General features: G+C 34.9%; 1 protein-coding gene across 1 annotated transcript in view; it reads left to right on the forward strand.

Moving 5' to 3' along the window:
* GSTCD (glutathione S-transferase C-terminal domain containing) overlaps positions 1 to 18,576 on the forward strand; it is a 110,925-nt gene that overhangs the window by 4,726 nt on the left and 87,623 nt on the right. Inside the window, exons 2-4 of the mRNA XM_033105289.1 lie at positions 8,775 to 9,211; positions 9,770 to 10,237; positions 16,243 to 16,494. Of these exons, the coding sequence (XP_032961180.1) occupies positions 8,792 to 9,211; positions 9,770 to 10,237; positions 16,243 to 16,494 (1,140 nt within the window). The 5' untranslated portion in view covers positions 8,775 to 8,791. The remainder of the gene's footprint in view (positions 1 to 8,774; positions 9,212 to 9,769; positions 10,238 to 16,242; positions 16,495 to 18,576) is intronic.

Below are 18,576 nucleotides of genomic sequence, written 5' to 3' on the forward strand. Positions count from 1 at the left end.
TCTGTACATTGTAATTGAGAATAACACGATGTGGGTGATCTTACTTAGTCTTGGTCTCTAATGACTCATCTTTGCTCTTCGAGATCTTTTGTAATTCTTCCATTGCTGTCTTTCCAAGTCTCAGCCTTCTCTTGACTTTTATTTTTTAAGATTTGTATTAAAATATAGCTAACCTACAATATTATCTTAATTTTAAGGATACACAATAGTTATTCGACATTTATATACCTAAAGCCCTGACCACCAAAATCCAGCAGCCATATGACATTGTATCACACTATCAAAATATTACTGACTATATTCCCTATGCTGTACATTACATCCCCATGACTTATTTGTTTTATACCTGGAAATTTGAACCTCTTATTTCCCTTCACCTTTCCCCACTCCCCTTTTTAAATTTTTCAATTATAATTGATGTTAAATATTATTTCATATTAATTTCAGGAGCACAGCATAATGGTTAGTCATTTGCATAATTTACGAAGTGATCCCCCTGCCTAGTCTAGTACCTACCTGGCACTATACATAGTTATTACCATATTATTGACTATCTTCCCTGTGCTGTACATCCCCATGACAGTTTTGTAACTACCAATTTGTGCTCCTTAATGCCTTCCCTCTTTTTCACCTTTCTCCCCATCCCCTTCCATCTATCACCTCCAAAAATCTAGTACCTATAGGACACCATACATAGTTATTACAATATTATTGACTATATTCTTATGCTATACCCTACATCCATGTGACTACTGTATAACAACAAATTTCTACTTTTTAATCCCTTCCCCTTTTTCACCTACCCTCAACCCTCCTCCCATCTGGCAACCATTAAAATGTTCTCTGCATCTATGAGTTTGTTTCTCTTTTATTTATTTATTTTGTTCTTTAGATACAATATATATAATTCTACACAAGAAATCACATTGCATCTGTTTTTCTCTGTGTGATATTCAGGTCTATCTATGCTGCTGCAGATGGCAAGAATCCATTCCCTTCCCTGGCTGAGCAATATTCCAATGTGTATATGTACCACCTCTTCTTTATCCTTTCATCCATTGATGGACATCCAGGAGGCCTCCATGTCTTGGCCATTGTAAACAATGCTGCAATGAACATATGGATGCACTTGTCCCCCTGAGGTAGCGTTTTGGGTTTCTTCAGATAAATACCCTGAAGTGGTATTACTGAGTCCTTCTTTGTCTCTTGTTATAGCCTTTGTTTTAAAGTCTATTTTGTCACGTATAAGCATTGCCATCCCAGCGTCTTCTGCTGCTTTTTTTTTTTCATTTCCATTTTCATGAAATATCTTTTTCCCACCCCTTTACTTTCAATCCTTGTGTGTCTTTGTATCTGAAGTGGTTCTCTTGTAGGCAGCATATGTAGGGTCTTGTTTTCTTATCCATTCAGCCACACTATCTTTTGATTGGATCATTTAATCCATTTACATTGAAAGTAATTGTTGATAGATATGTAGTTATTGCCATTGTAGTATTTATATTTTTTATCTTTTTTTATTTTTATTTTTTTCATCTTAAAGAAGTTCCTCTAAGAGTCCTTGTAATACAGATTTGGTGGTGATAAACTCCTTTAGCTTTTTTTTTTTTTTTTTTTTTTTTGGTCTGGGAAGCTCTTTATCTGTCCTTTGATTCTAAATGATAGCTTTGCTGAGTAGAATAATCTTGGTTGTAGGTCCTTGCTTTTCATCAGTTTGACTATTTCCTGCCAATCCCTTCTGGCCTTCAAAGTTTCTGTTAAGAAACCATCTGATAGTCTTATGGGAGCTCCCTTGTAGATAACTTTTCTCTTGCTGCTTTTAAGATTCTCTCTTGGTGTTTAACCTTTGGCATTTTAATTATGATGTGTCTTGGTGTGGGACTCTTTGGGTTCATCTTGTTTGGGACTCTGCACTTCCTGGGCTTGTATATGTATTTCCTTCAGCAGAGTAGGGAAATTTTCAGTCATTATTTCTTCAAATAGGTTTTCAAGTCTTTGCTCTCTCTCTCTTCTCCTTCTAGTACCCCTATGATGCGAATGTTGGTATGCTTGATGTTCTCCCAGAGGTCCCTTAAACTATTCTTTTTTTTTTTTTATTCTTTTTGCTGTTCTGTTTGGATGTTTTCTGCTACCTTATCTTCTAAATCACTGTTTTGATCCTCTTCTTCATCTAATGTACTGTTGATTCCCTCTAATGTATTCTTCATTTCAATTATACTCTTTATTTCTGACTGGTTCTTTTTATGTTTTCCTTCTCCGTTTTTATGTTTCCTATGTCTTTGTTTAACTTCTCCATGTGTTCACTGAGCATCCTTATAACCAGTGTTTTGAACTCTGCATCTGGTAGATTTCTTGCCTTCATTTTGCTTAATTATTTTCCTGGAGATTTGTTCTCTTCCTTCATTTGGGACATGTTCCTTTGTCTCCCTATTTTGGCTGCCTCCCTGTGTTTGTTTCTATGTATTAGGTAGGGCTTCTATGTCTCCCGGTATTAGTGGAGAGGCCTTATATATAGTAGGTCTTTTCTGGGTCTCAGTAATTCAGTCTTCCTGGTCACAAGAGCCGGGTGCTCCAGTCGTGTCCCTTGTGTGGGTTGTGTGTGCCCTCTTGTTATGTTGAGACTTGGTTGCTGTTTGCACATCAGTGGGAGGGATTGATCCTTGGGCTGATTGGTTAATAGGACTGGCCCTAACTACAGTGGATGAGCTGTTGTGCAGGGCCTGAGCCTACAGAGTAATATTTGTTTTAGCAGGGCTCTGGTGCATCCCAGTGTGCCCTTTGGGTATGTCTTCCCCAGAGGTGACCAGATGATGCTCTGGCTGGGTCTGAAGCTGGCCACTGGGTGTGCCAGCCCTGGGGCCTTCTGTGAGGAACCCCACCACAGGCCAATTTCAATGGCAGCCTGTGTTCTGTCCAGGGCCATCTGGCATGAGCCACAAAGCAATCCACAGATAGCCACTACCCACAATGGAATTGGAGGTGCCTTGAGAGGCCAAGCCACGAACCACGGCTGGCTGTTGCTAGTGTTGGGCTTAGGGCTGCTCAGCCAAAGGTAGAGGACACTCTGAAGCCAGAGACTGCTTGTTTGGGTTTTGTGAACATTTGAGAGATTTTATGAATGTCTGCAGCGTGAGCCAAGTCCAGCTGTTTATATGGAAAAGTGGCTGGAAGTAGCTTGGGTGGTCCTGAAAATGGGTGAGGCCTGGTTTCAGGGAATCACCAGTGTGGGTCATATGAAAGGTTATAGCCAGGTTGATAGAGACTCAGATATGGCACTCGCCTGCATCTGCATGCTGGGGAGGGCTCAACAAAGAAACAGTGGCTTTGCCAATTCCTCTGTCCAGGAGAAAGCTGCCCCTCCAGTCCTCGCCCTGAAGGTAGACAATTCAGTTCTTCCCAGTATGCCTCAGGAGCCTTTTGAACTGCTGTTCCAGTGCTGGAGCTCAGAGTGAGTGAGTCTGTCAATGAGTAAGGCCATGCATGGGCTTTTAAGAGGAGCGCCTAGAACTGCAGCTGCCCTCCGTCTCACTCAGTCACAATCTCCACTGGTTTTCCCAGCCAGAAGTTATAGGGATTTCTCTCCCTGGCACTGACATCTTGGGCTGGGAACATGGTTTGGAGCTGGGACCCCTCACTCCTCCTGGGGGGACCTCCACAGCTGAACTATCCTTCCCAATTTTTAATTGTCATACGTGGATGTGGGACCAACCCACTTCACGTCTCTACCCTTCCTACCAGTCTTGGGGTGGCTTCTTCTGTATGTCCTTAGCTGTAGAACTTGTGTTCAGCTAAACTTTGGGGGATTCCCAATGATGTTTGTTCTGTAGCTTAGTTGTAATTTTAATGTGTTTGTAAGAGGAGGTAAGCATAGCATTTACCTACTGTGCCATCTTGATCAGATCCGTCCTCTTGACTTCTTGGCTGCAGTCTTCAGTTGAATTGATGACTGAACCAAGGTAAGCAAAATCTTTAAAAATTTGAGTCTTCATTGCACTTGTTAAAGTTGTATATTTCATCTGTAGTCATTTTTCTTTTCTTGATGTTCAAATGCAGTCCTGCTTTGGCACTTTTATGTTTATCAGAAATTGTTTCAAAGCATGGCTTCTTTCAGCAGTAAGTTGGTATCATCTTCATATCTTAAGTTATTGATATTTCTTCCACCAATTTTTACTCCTTCCTCTGAGTTTTTTTGTATGATATGTTCTGCGTACAGATTAAACAAATAGGGAGTTAAAATGCACCTTTGCTTATAGGAAACTGAAATTATTACTGCAATAAAATTGCAATATGCTTCAATTTATGAAATTCTAGGTTTATAAAATAATGCTATGTATATTAGAAAAATACCATTTCCTGAATGTTTTCAAATAAGATCCCTTTATAGATTCAATTAATACTTTTGAATTGATGTACAGTTCTCATCCATGTAATGGAAGTAAATTGTACTTTTAAGATTGTGAGGAGTAGAAGCATTGTCTAAAATTCTCTGTGTTTAGCACATAGTAGGTAGACAATAAAGTGTACATAATATTATTTAGGATTGTATTTTTTGTTTATTTATTTAACATTTATTAAACTGTTAATTCCAGGCCGTGATAATTTATTTGAAAAAAGCAAATCAACTAGTCAATATTTTGTTGCAGTAATGCACTTTTTGTTCTTTATTATATAATATATGTCTTATCTATTTATTATGTAAACTTAGTTGCCATAGACCCAGTCTTGAATTTTGAGCATAAAACTTTCAAAAAATTTTTTGTCAGCTTCTGGAGAAGTATGCTTATTTTCAGTATGTTTATTGTATTTTTTTTTTCTTTGTCTCTCACATACACATGCACATGGAATGAAGTAGTAAAGTGGTTTTAGATAAAAATGCGTATAAAATTCTCTTCCTTTTTCATGTGTGAAATATTTCAATGTATCAAGACCTAGATATGTATTATTTAGAATGAGAATACAAAAAAGTCTAAATGCCTAAAATACTAAACCTTTGATAATTTCAATTTAAAATATCTTTGAAGATTCCCAAGTAATGAAACCAAGATTTAAATATTTTCTTTTTACCTCTTTATTCTCTCTGCAACATTCTCATGTAAACTGGCATGTCCAGGTAAGAGATGTATACTCTGTTAGCTCTGTTCAGCTCCTGAAGTTTGTGGTTTTGTCTGCTGCTTTCTCACTTCATTTCAGGAATAGTTGCAAGGTGGCACCTGCCAAAGCTGAGAAAGAGCAAATGACACTACTTCTGTGCTTGGCAGCAATGCAACATGGAGTAATGAGGGCTGTGCCCCAGAATCCCTGGAGATGGCAGAAGATGATTTACAGGACCTATCTTTTTAAAGCTCATGACATAAAGTTAGTGAACTAAGGAGTTCTCTAGGTAGAAATAGAGAAGAAAAACAGGGGTTTCTCTTGCCTATGGTGTTTGTAAAGTTTAAGCAAAAACTGTGTTCTACTCTTGAGAAATTAAAGACATAGTACAAGCCAAAAACAGATATCAAATTTGTACAAGTTTGCAAATACTTAATATTTATTTTGGAAATTACATTAGTACTTAATAGGGAGAAACTGCCCAGGGAGAATAATTTTTTTTTTTAACTCCAAGATCATTAAGTAACATTTTTAATCTCCCAGGAAAAACAAAATCAACGTCTATATTGGAAAAAATAAATTCTGTTAAGAACCAACAGTACTTTGCATATTCTCTCAGGCATCTCATTAATTTTTAGATATCTCCATGGGCAGGTTATTGCAGTTCTATCTCACTGACATTTAGCATTTATTAAGTGCTCACAGAGAGAATAGTTTATAGAATATGTAAAAGCCTATTCTCAAGGTTCTTATGTGCCTTTGAAAGTGGCAAATATATATGTACCCTAATTAAAAAAAAAATTCCACATATCCTAAATCAAAAGCAGTAATATAGCATGAAATTGTTTTCAGGGTTTTTTTTGGTTTGTTTCTTGTTTTTAAGTGTTAGGACTAGTCTCATAATTACTGTTTCTTAGATTGCTGGGCAAATGAAATCGGTCATTTTTTCTTTCAAATCTGGTTGAAGCACTTAGGGATCTTTATAATATCTCACTGTCAGAAGAGGTAGTTAGGCGGACTGGTAAATTAATCAGCAATTGTTTTACAGGAGCACACTCCTTAAAGAGACTGTCAATTTCCTAGGAAATATTGGTTTATTTTGCTTGCAGGCTTTATAAACACCCTTTAATGTTTTGCTTTAAAATTAGGTCTAGGTTAAAAAAAGAAAAAGAAAACAGTAAAAACAAAAAAGTAATTAAGCTCAGGGAGAAAATGGTTTCATGTATTAAAAAGTTGTTGCTTTTAAATTATATGAAATAATTTTCCCCTAAATAATCTTTTAAAGAAGTAACAAACCATGGTGCAGATCTGTTATGTTTTAATAAAAGATACATAAAATAAAACAGTAGTGATTATTTCATTATCAAGAAGTTTCCTAAGACAGTAGCTTACTAACTACATCCCTTTGTTATAATGGATTATTATTGTCCCTTTAATAAGAAAAAGTTGAGTACCAAAAAGCTTAAAGAGTGTTTGACTATTTTGCTTTTGATTTAAAAAAAAAAAAAAATCTAAGGAATTCAAATTTTAAAAGAAATTTAGTATGTTGAAAGTTTCTGAAAATTCAGGGTGCACTAATATTTCAAACACACTTAAAAGAAAGAGTTGCATGTGTACTTTTTAAAGGCTTTCAAAATAACTTTTCCTCTAATAATACCATCCTGTTACTACATGCTTCTATGGTAAATGCTTTTAAGGAGTGCCATCTAGTGTCAGTTTTGGAATTGTGATTTATGGATTAGGACATGGGGAATTTTAGACCCAGAATATGTATAGATAAAGTAAAAAGTTGTGATAATTAACAAAAGCCTTAAGGACTATGACTGGAAAATACCCATCAATAATTTGACCACAAAACTATGTATGTTTGCATCTTTAAATAAACAGTGTGTATATTCATCCATGCATTCATTCAATAAATACTTCTTGATTTCATATATATAGTACCCTCCGTTTTAGGCAGAGCAGTGAACAAAAAATGTCTATTCTTGGAACATTTTAGTTTGCACAGGAAAAACAAATATATAGTATGTTATAACAGTGATAAGTGCTATGCAGAAAAGCATAGAAAGTTTTTTTCAGGGAGTGTGGGGGTTGGTGTTCGTGATTTAAATATAGTAGCCAAGGATGATCTCAGTAAGAAGTTGATATTTGAGAAAATACCTGAAGGAGATGAGGGAGTGTTCCAGGCACTGGAAATGTCAAGTGCAAAGGCACTGAGGTGGGAAAGTACCTAGTATCTTAGAGGAATAGCAAGCCACTTTGGCTGGAGCAGTGTGAGTTATGAGAAGAGTCAATGAGATGAACTCAGAGGCAAAGAGAGGATTAGGTCATTTGTAAGCCATTGTAGTCACTTGGCCTTTTCTCTGAGTAGAATGTGAAGACATCAGAAGGTTTGAGCAGAGTAGTGATATAATCTTCATGTTTGACAGGATCACTTTGGCTGTTATGTTGAGAATAGACTAGATGGGGAGGTAGGATGGGAAGCAGAGTTAGGAGGCAAATGCTATAATTTAGAAGGAGAGGTGTGATGGTGCCTTCAATCACAGTGGAAGCAATGAGGACGGTTTGAAATGATCAGGTTCTAGACCGATATTGTAGGTGGAGCCAAAATAAATTTTTAATGGACTGGTTATGGAGATGTGACAGCAAAGAGTAATTAACAGTGACTCCCCAGGTTTTTGGCCTGGGCAGCTAGAAGGATGGTGGTCTATTAACTGAGACGGGAAAGATACATGAGGTGTAGTATTGGGGGTCGGGGAAGAATAAAGAACTTGATTTTGGACATGTTAATTTTGATATATCTCAACTATCAATATGTAAGTTATAGGGAAATTCAAATATTTTTCTATTGTGATTCAGCATGCAATAAATAGTTTATTACATATCAAAACCCACTTACTTTATGAGAATATATTTCTCATGCGGCAGTAAATATACCCCCCCCCATTATTATATTATAGGGTCATAAAACAGAAAAAGTGTGGGAGGACGAGCATTGTCAAAGCTTCTCAGGGCTGTTATCCCCAGACAACTCTCAGTATTCTTGGTCATTTCTTACTTTCCATTCTATTCATTTCTTGTTCTTACCTGTAGCAAGACCTCAAAGTACTTGATTGGGAGGGTTCTGTGGCAAAGCACCTGAGTTTGCTCATTTAAAAGGAATGGAGGGTGAGGGGATTGGAGGGCAATCAGTGACCATAGGATGGCCTCGGGCTTGAAAATTAATCTGGGGAACGTAATTTGATGGTTACCAGAAGGTAAAGGGGTTGGGAGGTGGGGGATGAGGATGAGGGGGATCAAATGTATGGTGATGGAAGGGGAGCTGACTCTGGGTGGTGAACACACAGTGTGATTTATGGATGATGTGATACAGAATTGCACACCTGAAATCTATGTAATTTTACTAACAATTGTCACCCCAATAAATTAAAAATAAATTAATAAAAAAAAAAAAAAGGAATTGAGTGTAAAATTGCCCCTAGAACTAGTTAATTACACAGGGTGGAAATCTTTCCTTTGGAAACCTTTTATTCAGCTCAGGAACAAATTCTTGTAGAATTGTATCTATCACAAATATTTGCTGATTTGTTTTAGAACAGGCTTTAAAAATATTCATGTTTTATTTTAGCTTCTAAGTTATACTATTCTAAGACCTATAGCCACTTTCATTTATGCTTCAGGAACCCAATGAAAAAAGAAAATGAAAGGCATGAAGAAAAGTCTTACAGAAGAGTGTCTGTATCTGGACTTCTCTCACCAAATAGAAGGATGCATCTTTCCACTTCATACATCTGTAACTTTATTTTTGTTATCCTACTGTGACTGCAAAAGCTTTAAAGTTTGTTTTGTCCTCACCAGAGAAAGCACAGATATTCCACTACTTCAAAATGTACTGTCCTCGGATGTTGAAATACAGGTTATTTCAAGGCAAGAGCTTCCATCAATAGTCCAGAATTGCTGTTTACCTGCAGTAGGAGAAAAACCAGACAATTTCTGTAGAGCAGGACTTGCTGTTGTCCTGAGACACATAATCCAGAAATCATACGAAGCAGACCCCTCAAAGAAGGAAATTTTGGAACTTCTGGGTTTTAAAAAGACTTGCTTGAAAGCCTGTGCTGAAGTAAGTGTAATGTCTCTTTTCTGTTACTTAAAGCCACAGTGATAGCACATTCACTTAAACATTTATTTTAAGTTTCTGCTAGAAACCGAAATTTCATTTCCTGAAAATAACCTATAGCAACCAAAGGAGATAAAGTAGCCCATCATATATGCCAATATTTCAGAGCAGTATTGAACAATAATTTAAAGATTTAGTTTATGAGGTTTGGAGACCATTTTTAGAGAATGACTTTTTTAAATCTTTTATTTTAATTACATTGAGGATTTTATCTATGAACAGGAGCTTAAGTAGCAGTGCTTCGGAAACCCAGCTCTTTTGGAGGGGTACGTACTTCAAAGGTTTTGGGAAGTAAGGCTTTATTCAGTAAGAGGATACAGGAGGATGGCATGTATTCCAGATACAGGACATTGTTTAATGTTATCACTTGTGAAGCACTGTAATATGTCTACTCAAGACCTAAATATTCTAAACCAGTCTTAATTTCCCCAGTAGAAAGTTATTTTTCTTGAAGCTATGTTGAAAGTAAAGAATCCTCTCATTTCTTACTTTGTTTTGTAGGTTAGTCAGTGGACCAGGCTATGTGAACTCACCATCCCTTTAGCTATTGAGAATTTTCTCAAAGAATCTTCTGACCAGCACCCAACCATCCCTGCAGAAATACGACAGCTAGAGAAAAAGCTCAGTGAGCCTGTGAGAGTGCATAATGATGACAAACTCCGCCGGCTGAAGCTGAAGCAACAGGAGGCGGCCGGAGCTGGGCCTCCCCTGGCTAAGGAAAAAGCTATGAGCCAGGTCCACAGTCAGGAAACCTCTAAAGGGTTAGAGTCTTCATCCAAGAGCCTGGAACTGAAAGTGGCGTTCTCAAAACTCACAGTACAAGACGAACCAGCTACTACCAACAGGGAGCCTTCTCACATCAGAAAAGCAAAGGCTTCTGACCTCCCACCTCTGGAGCACGTGTTTGCAGAAGGCCTTTACTTCACTTTGGCAGATATCGTGCTCTTGCCCTGTATCCATCATTTTTTGGTAAGGTTCACGTGGAGTGGATACATTCCGATAAGTTTCTGTGTATGAAATTGCTTAGGTTTGAATCCCGATTCCACTTCGTACTGTCATTATGCTCCTGGGCAAGTTTTTAATATCTGTCTCCATTTTCTTATCTGTAAAATAGAGATAACCATAGTACCTATCTAACAGGACCAGTATCAGGAAAAAATGATAACTCGTGTAAATTGTGGAGAACAGTGTTTGGCAAATAGTAAACTCTCAATGTTAGTAATTATTATGACTTTAATTTTGAGTTACTAAAATGTTAGTGATTGTTATGATAATTTCAAATTTCTATTGTGATTACCTTCTAATAGCAAAGGATCCACTAGTAAAGCACTAAAAAAATTTCGTCAGCTATATTTTATAATTAGTCACTTAAATACTAATTTAATTGTGTTAGTTATTATCAAATCCGAAATATTTTATCCTCATCTATATTTTTCTCTGTTCTGCATAAAATTACATAGAAATTTTTCTTTCCTAGTGGGGGCGGGGGGGTGGAGATATATATATTCCCCCACCCTCAACCCCCAGCCCTGTGTGGATGAAAAAAAGACAAGCTGAAAATAATAATCAGAGTTAACATGGGAAGCAATAGTTCTCTGCAGCTTTCCAACTGGTTTTCAAGAGCTGCATTTTTGCTGCTTTGAAGCATTTCACCCTTTCCCCTACTAAGGAATCAGATATCAGATTTCATTCTCATTATATATCATCAACACTTCACGTATCTCTATTGACAGAGGAGAAAAGACTTCTAATGAAAATCTACATATAATATTTGGAGGCCAGAGCTTCACTAAGAGGTGGTATTAATCAATTGGCATTTTCTTAAAGAATATTTCTCTCCTTCAATATGGGAACAAAACAAGATTGGAAACCAAAATAATTTCAGAATTAAAGGATATGAAGAGAGATTCAGGAATTGTTTAGATATTGATTAGTATTTTAAATGTCGTATGTATTCATATTGTCCATAGAGCTGGGTGGGGGAAAAACATCAATTTCTTTTTTCTTGTCAAATGATTTCTAAATTATGCCTTTCTCTCCTCTATTACCAACTTCAGTCATTAGAATAGTCATTTGGTATATATTATGAAATACGTTGGTCTTTTTGGATAACTATATTTGTTTCTAATTTCATAAAAATTGAATCAAAATGGCACATCTATTAATTCATTCATTTGAGAAATTTATTGCAAGCCTACCATATATGCCAGGCACTGCTAAGGCACTGGAAAATATAGTGATCAACAAGACAAATAAGGTCCTTGTCCTCATGGATTAGTGTTCTAGTAGGGAAAGAAGGAAATGAAGAAGTAAACTAGTAAATATTTAAATAATGGTGATTTATACAAAGAAAATAAAACAAGGTGATAGAGAAGATGAGTATTTGCTTTCAAACTCAACAAAACAGACCAAAAAATTGGATTCACCTGCATAAAGGTATTTTTAGAACATTACCCAGACATCTGTCTTTAGCTGGTTGGCATTTGATTTTAGCTTAATTTAAATACTTTTTACCTGATTAGGATCAATTGAGGCTGAAATATTCCTAATTGGGAGGGTTTTTTCCTTTTCTCCAATTAGTCAGGACGTCTAACTACTACTGAGTAAATCTACCTAACAAAGAGAAACTTTGTTTTCGTCTCAATTTTAAATAAGGGAAAACTTGTACACTTAGCCTTTTCTAGTACATGTATTCTATGATTAAATTCTTCCCTTGACATTTATATGTAAACTAATTCTCAAAGTATTTTCTTTTGTTTGCTTCTATTTTTCCTGGATCTCTACCTTTTCTTTTTGGAATTAATCTTCCTTGGCCAATGCCTTGATGTTATTTCTGTTACACTTATTTTCCCCCTTTAAGTCATCTTAGGTTATGAAGAAGTCATTTTAGTGCAGAAAGTAGCTATGCTGCTGAGCTTTTATGGTTGCATTAACAAACAGGGGAGTAATGGAGTAGCAATCCAAATGACCAGAGTCAGGATCAGGTTCATGATCAGGAATCAAGGTCAAGTTACCAGGTTAGGATCAGAAACATAGTGCTGAACCTTGAGCCAGGATATTTAGTCACAGGAATAAGGCCAAGAATATAAAAGAGCAGTCAATTTTGTTAAGTCAAGATTTGGAATACCAAAGGTCAAAATTAAAAGAGTTAGGGAAAATACCCAATTCTGCTACATAGAATAAAGCCAAAGATGCAGGTAGAGTGGCTGAGGTGTTGTGTCTACCTCAAGCCTCTCTTCCTCTTTAGCGGATGTGAGTTGGCAGTAGCCATCCCTGATTGGCCCAGAACTTCTTTGTGGAAGGTGCCTGACAAAACCCTCCCTTCTGGAAAGTTTTAGGTACACTTTGACAGAACTGTTTAAAATATTATTCTACTCCTAGAATGCACAGAACTTGCCATTTTAAAACATCTTTTTTTTTGTAATTTGAACACTTATGGTTAATTTTCTACATTTTAACTTATAATGCTTTGAATTGAGATTTTTAAATGTATAACACCTAGTTACTGCTAAAGTAAAATCATTATAGAAATTGATTTTTGAGCAGAAATACTTGTATTAAATACTTCTTTAAGTGTCCCCATTGACATCAAATTGGGTAGGAAATGGAAATCTCACTATTGGCTGGCATATTGCAAAAATCATGGATGCCGCTTATTTAGTGGTTAATTTATGTTTTCCATGTTTTCTCCTATGCATTAGGTCCTAAAGTTTTCAGTTTTAACCTACCAGTTCTAATCCTACCAGTAAGTGAAAAACAGAACTTCCATTTAGATAAGTTGTTTACAATTTTTTACCCTGCTTATTACACTGTTTGCCAAAACATTTGTTAGTTATGACATATTTTGAAAGAGTAGACATAACAAAACAAATGATATAAAGTAAATACAAAATTGTATATAATAAGTGATTGGAAAGTAATTCAAAGAGGAGGACATATGTTGGATAGATCTAGAATCTTGCTTCTCTTTTTATTCAGACAAATTTTTCTTCCCTTGCTACAATTAACTACAAAGCCACTAAAGTTTCACTTTGTGCTCTTGGTAGTATAATTTTTACCATTATTTTGAGAATAAATTCTCTTATTTTCTTGTTCTTAAATAACTCTGTTATTTATTATGGTTTTGATCTTTTAAGCCTATGTAACTTTTTAAAAAATCATTTTTAGGAACAAATTCAGTTTTCATCTCACACATCTTTCATTAGCCTTTCCTTAAATATATCTTCTTGAGTGTAACAAGTATGGTTTAGTACCTTTGAGCTGTCTGGATATTGTAGAGCAGCCTGTCTTGTTTGATTAAGTGGGAAGACCTGTCATGCAGAGTAAAACTCCTCCGTTTCTTTTAAATATGAATTATTGTTACTTAATCGCAACTTATTTTCAAAAAGAAGGAAAGATACCATATACATCTAACAAATAAGAATAAATCACTACCAAAGAGAATTTAAAAAAAGGTGAGGAAATGAGAACACTTCTCATTTGATTAATTTATCGTGGCTTAAGCTCAGTTTCCTTATACATAGTGTAATTCCAGGCAATTAAGAATTTTGGTGAGAATTATAAACATTTTAACTCCCAGAGTACCATTTAAACAGTGTTTTTCAAACTTTGCTTCCATAGTAAATAATGCATTTTGCAAGGTGATTGAGTATACAGACACAAATATACATCTTTATATCATACATGTAAATATACTTAAAAAATAATCACTTTATTACATGCTGTATACTCTCATATTTTCTATTTTACTTCAGCATTTTTAATTCCCATTTCCCCATCCCCTCCCCATTGGTGACCATTAGCTTCTCCTCTATATCTATGAGTCTGTTTCTGTTTTGTTTTGTTTATTCATTTATTAGTTTTTTGTTTGTTTGTTTTTTACATTCCACATATAAGTGAGATCATTTGGTATTTGTCTTTCTCTGTCTGACTTATTTCACTTAGCATAATACCCTATAGGTCTATCCATGTTGTCACGACTGGCAAGATTTCATTCTTTTTTATTGCTGCTTAATATTCGTGTGTGTGTGTGTGTGTGTGTGTGTGTGTGTGTGTATGTGTGTGTATCACATTCTTTATCTGTTCATCTATCAGTGGACACCTAGGTTGCTTCCATATCTAGGCTATTACTAGTAATGCTGCAGTGAACATAGGGGTGCATATATCTTTTTGAGTTAGTGTTTTTTTTTCTTTGGATAAATACCCAGAAGTAGAATTGCTGGGTCATAAGATAGTTTTTTATTTTATGAGTAATCTCCATACAGTTTTCCAAAGAGGTTTCACTAATTCACAATCCCATCACCAGTATATGAGAGTTCCGTTTTTTCCACATCCTCTCCAGCACTTTTTATTTGTTGATTTATTGATGATAGCCATTCTGACAAGTGTAGTGATAATCTCATTGAGGTTTTGATTTGCATTTCCTTGATGATTAGTGATATTGAATATCTTTTCATATGTCTTATGGCTATCTGTATGTCCTCTTGGGAGAAACGTCTATTCAGGTGCTCTGAATTGGATTGGGGTTTTTGGTGTTAAGTTGTATGAGTCCTTTATATAGTTTGGATATTAACCCTTTATTAAATATATCACTTATCAATATCTTCTCCTATTCAGTAGGTTGTATTTTCATTTTGTTGATGTTTCCTTCTCCCTGCAAAAACTTTTTAATTTGATGTAGTCCCATTTATTTGTTTTTTTCTTTTGTTTCCCTTGCTTGGGGAGATATATTCAAAAAGATATTGACAAGAGCAATGTCAAAGAGTTTCCTGCCTATGTTTTCTTCTAGGTTTATGGTTTAGGTCTAACATTTAAGTCTTTAACTCATTTTGAATTTATTTTTATATGGTGTAAGAAAGTGATCTAATTTCATTTTTTGCATGTATCTGTCCAGTATTGCCAACGCCACTTATTAAAGAAACTGTCTTTAGCCCATTTATATCCTTGTCTCCTTTGTCATAGATTGATCGACCATATAAGTGAGGATTTATTTCATTCACTGAGCAGTTTGCATTTTTTTGTATGGCAGTGTTTTAAGTGCTTGCAGTGTACAAAGAGAGTTAGACATAAACCCTGCCTTTAAAATAAATTACATGTGCTTATTTAACCTAGTTAAATATCTAGTTAAAATAGAATATATATATATATGTATACATATATATACATATATATATATATATATATATATATATATATATATATATATATGCACACACACACAAGTGAAGTTTCCATTAATTTCCTGTGCTTCCTGGCTCCTGCTTTGGTATTGATTATTGCTAGGTATACTTGTAGAGATTTTGTGTAACTTGACCTTTTTATCTGTCTGTTCACAATCATATGCCATAATCTGTTTGTGACATTATAACTGTTTCTATGGTAACAATGTTCAGTGTCTCACAAAGAAACAAGAACATTCTAATTTTTAAAGAAATTGAAGTTCGGTGGTGGTGCTAGGGAGAACGCATCGAAGCAAGAGAAAACAAAAAAAAATATTAATTTACATCAGAAGTAATGGTTTCAAATTTTTCTAATTTGAATAAATAGAAAAGCAGTTACTTTAAGTGCTGCATCATAATAAAAAAGAAACAAACTACTGACAAATGCAACCACATGAATTTATCTCAAACACATAATGCTAAATGGAAAAAGATAGACACATTTCATGTTTTCGTATATATGAAATTCCAGAAAAGGCAAAATTACATACATGGAAAGTAGATCAGTGGTTGCCTGCAACTGATGAGGGGAGCAGAGATTGACTGCAAATGGTCACAAGGGGACTTTTTGGTGTGACTTAAGTATACTAGTACTGGATTATGATGATCGTTGTAAAACTGTATAAATTTACTAAAACTCATTGTTTGAACCGTACACCTAAAATGTGAGAATTTTATGGTATGTAAAGTTACTTCAATACAGCTGTCACAAACAAAAACATATATAATATTGTGTTTTGTTCTTTTTCTGCCTAGTTAATTATCTGCAAGAAACTTTCTGAAAAGCTGGTAGAATTTCCACTGCTTTCCGCTTGGTACCAGAGGATTCAAGAAGTGCCAGGAGTGAAAACAGCAGCTTCTCACTGTGGGATCCACTTTCTCCATTTACCAGAGTTGCTGAGCACCTCAAATGAACAGCATCCAAACTTAAATGAGGTCCCAGGTGTAGAGGAGCAAAATGATCCTTCATTTATTGGAGGACCGAGACCCACTATGACCAAGTTAATGGTACTTAAATTGTTTTTTTTTACTTAAAATTTTCTTTAAAAAACCATGTGATAATGTTGCTGAGCATTCTACCCTAACTTGTAATCATTTGTTGATATTATTTGTGTTATAAATTTTATTTGTAGCTATCCTTTTTTGTTTTCACAGAATGAAATACTGGTGTTTTTTTTAATTGAACAATATTGTTTCGCACAGAACGCAAATAAATAATTGAAACAAAACAAACCAATTAATCCATAAATCTAACAGCCTTATAACTGAAAGTTTTATATATATTTTTTGGCTCCTCCAGTTTAGATACATTTTTACTCTACCTTTTCTCATTTATACTCTATCAGCTATTCTTCAGGTTACTGCTTTTTTGTAGCTGTCTTATATCACTCTTGACCATTTAATATTTCTACTAGCCTTTGAATTTAAGTGAAAGGTAATAAACTGAAGATTTTTAATATTATGTGTCTTTGGAGCCACATAAGTCAGAATATATACTTTTAAATACCATTTTTTTCAAAACTCTCTCTCGCTCTCTTTTTGTTTTTTTAATATTCAAGATACCAAGGTCATATCACACCTGGTCAAGTTTACTGTTCTACCTGATGTTTTTCTGTTGCAAGGATTTGGTTTCAAGTTTTTTTGTTTGTTTTTTGTTTTTCTTTTTAATTTTGAGAGGATGATTTGAATTAAGGAAATACAAATTATCTCAAGTTACTTTCCAAGATTTTTTCTAAATATGATTTTTTTAATTCTTTGACTTTTACTTTGGTCTTTGATTTTACTGCTCTTTTACATAATAACATATATGATTTACATTTTTCTCTTTTTGCTGCATAATTTGTTTCTAATAGTACTAATTATAAAAGTTTTCTCTACCACTCAAGATAATCTACAAAAATGTTTTGCTTTTAACTCAGATTATTTAATGATCTATTTGAATACAGAATTCATGAAGTAATTTATTTGAGCCATTTATCTGAGTTGTACTGGAAAAATATTCATTATATTTCTGTACTTGGTTTAGGAATTACTTGAGTTCTATGAGTATAGTTAACAGAGAGTTTGCAGATTTAGAAAAGCACAGGATCTTAGTAGTGAAACCAGTCCCTTATTTTTCTTCAGCTAAGTTTTGTTAGCCTAATGATGAAACAATGAAACGGGTTATATAGTTGATTTTGGAAACTATTAAGGCATGTCCAAAGTTTGATTTGCCTTTATCATGGTTACACTGAGTGGGGATTTCTTGTTCATCTCTGAGTATTCTTAAATAATCATCAGGAGAATAATCTGCTTTGTATTTAAATATGAATTTTTTAAATTTCAACAAACCAAAAGTCTGTGCTTTTAATTCATACTTATACAGAGTCTTAAAAGAAAGATTAGCAATTCAGATTTTTCTGCCTATGTTTTTCCAGCAGTAAAGTGAATTAGGAAAGACATTTGCATTTTATACATTTAAAAATATTTATAAGCAAAGGGAGATAAATAACTAAAATTTAAATTCAGAAAATGTTAATAAATGATTATCAATAAAAATGATTGTAATAATATAAAAATACAATGGAATTCTGAATTTTTAACTTACAGGGTATTTGTTAGTTCAGCTCCTCCCAGAAGGAGACTCCAAGATAGAGTTAGATATGCAAGAGGCTTACTGAGGAAAACATCTGTGAGGGAAAGTGGAGAGGGAGCCAGAGGAGGCTGGGACAGCCTTCAGTCCACGATGCAGATTTGACCCCTATGCATGAGCTAGGAAAGGAAGGAAGGTTGAGTCAGAAAATTCTTAGACTTAAGTGCAGTTCTAAGAAACTTTTGACAAGCCAATGGGGAATCCTTGAGCTTGAATCACCGGTAAGAGAGTTCCATGTTTCTCAGGAATGGGCCTGCCTTAGTGTCTGTCACTCTCAGTCACTGAGCTGGGAGCAGTCCACATGAAGACTATACTAGGGACCATGTAACTTGGATTCTAGTCTCAGCTTTGTAGCTAAGCTAACACTGTGACCTTTAATAAATCATTTAACTAAAAGGTCTGCATGTCTACATTTATAAATTAGGAGAGTCTAATAAACATTCTGTATGATTCATTTC

This window comes from Rhinolophus ferrumequinum, chromosome 5, assembly GCF_004115265.2.
Source record: "Rhinolophus ferrumequinum isolate MPI-CBG mRhiFer1 chromosome 5, mRhiFer1_v1.p, whole genome shotgun sequence".
Classification (NCBI taxonomy): Eukaryota; Metazoa; Chordata; class Mammalia; order Chiroptera; family Rhinolophidae; genus Rhinolophus; species Rhinolophus ferrumequinum.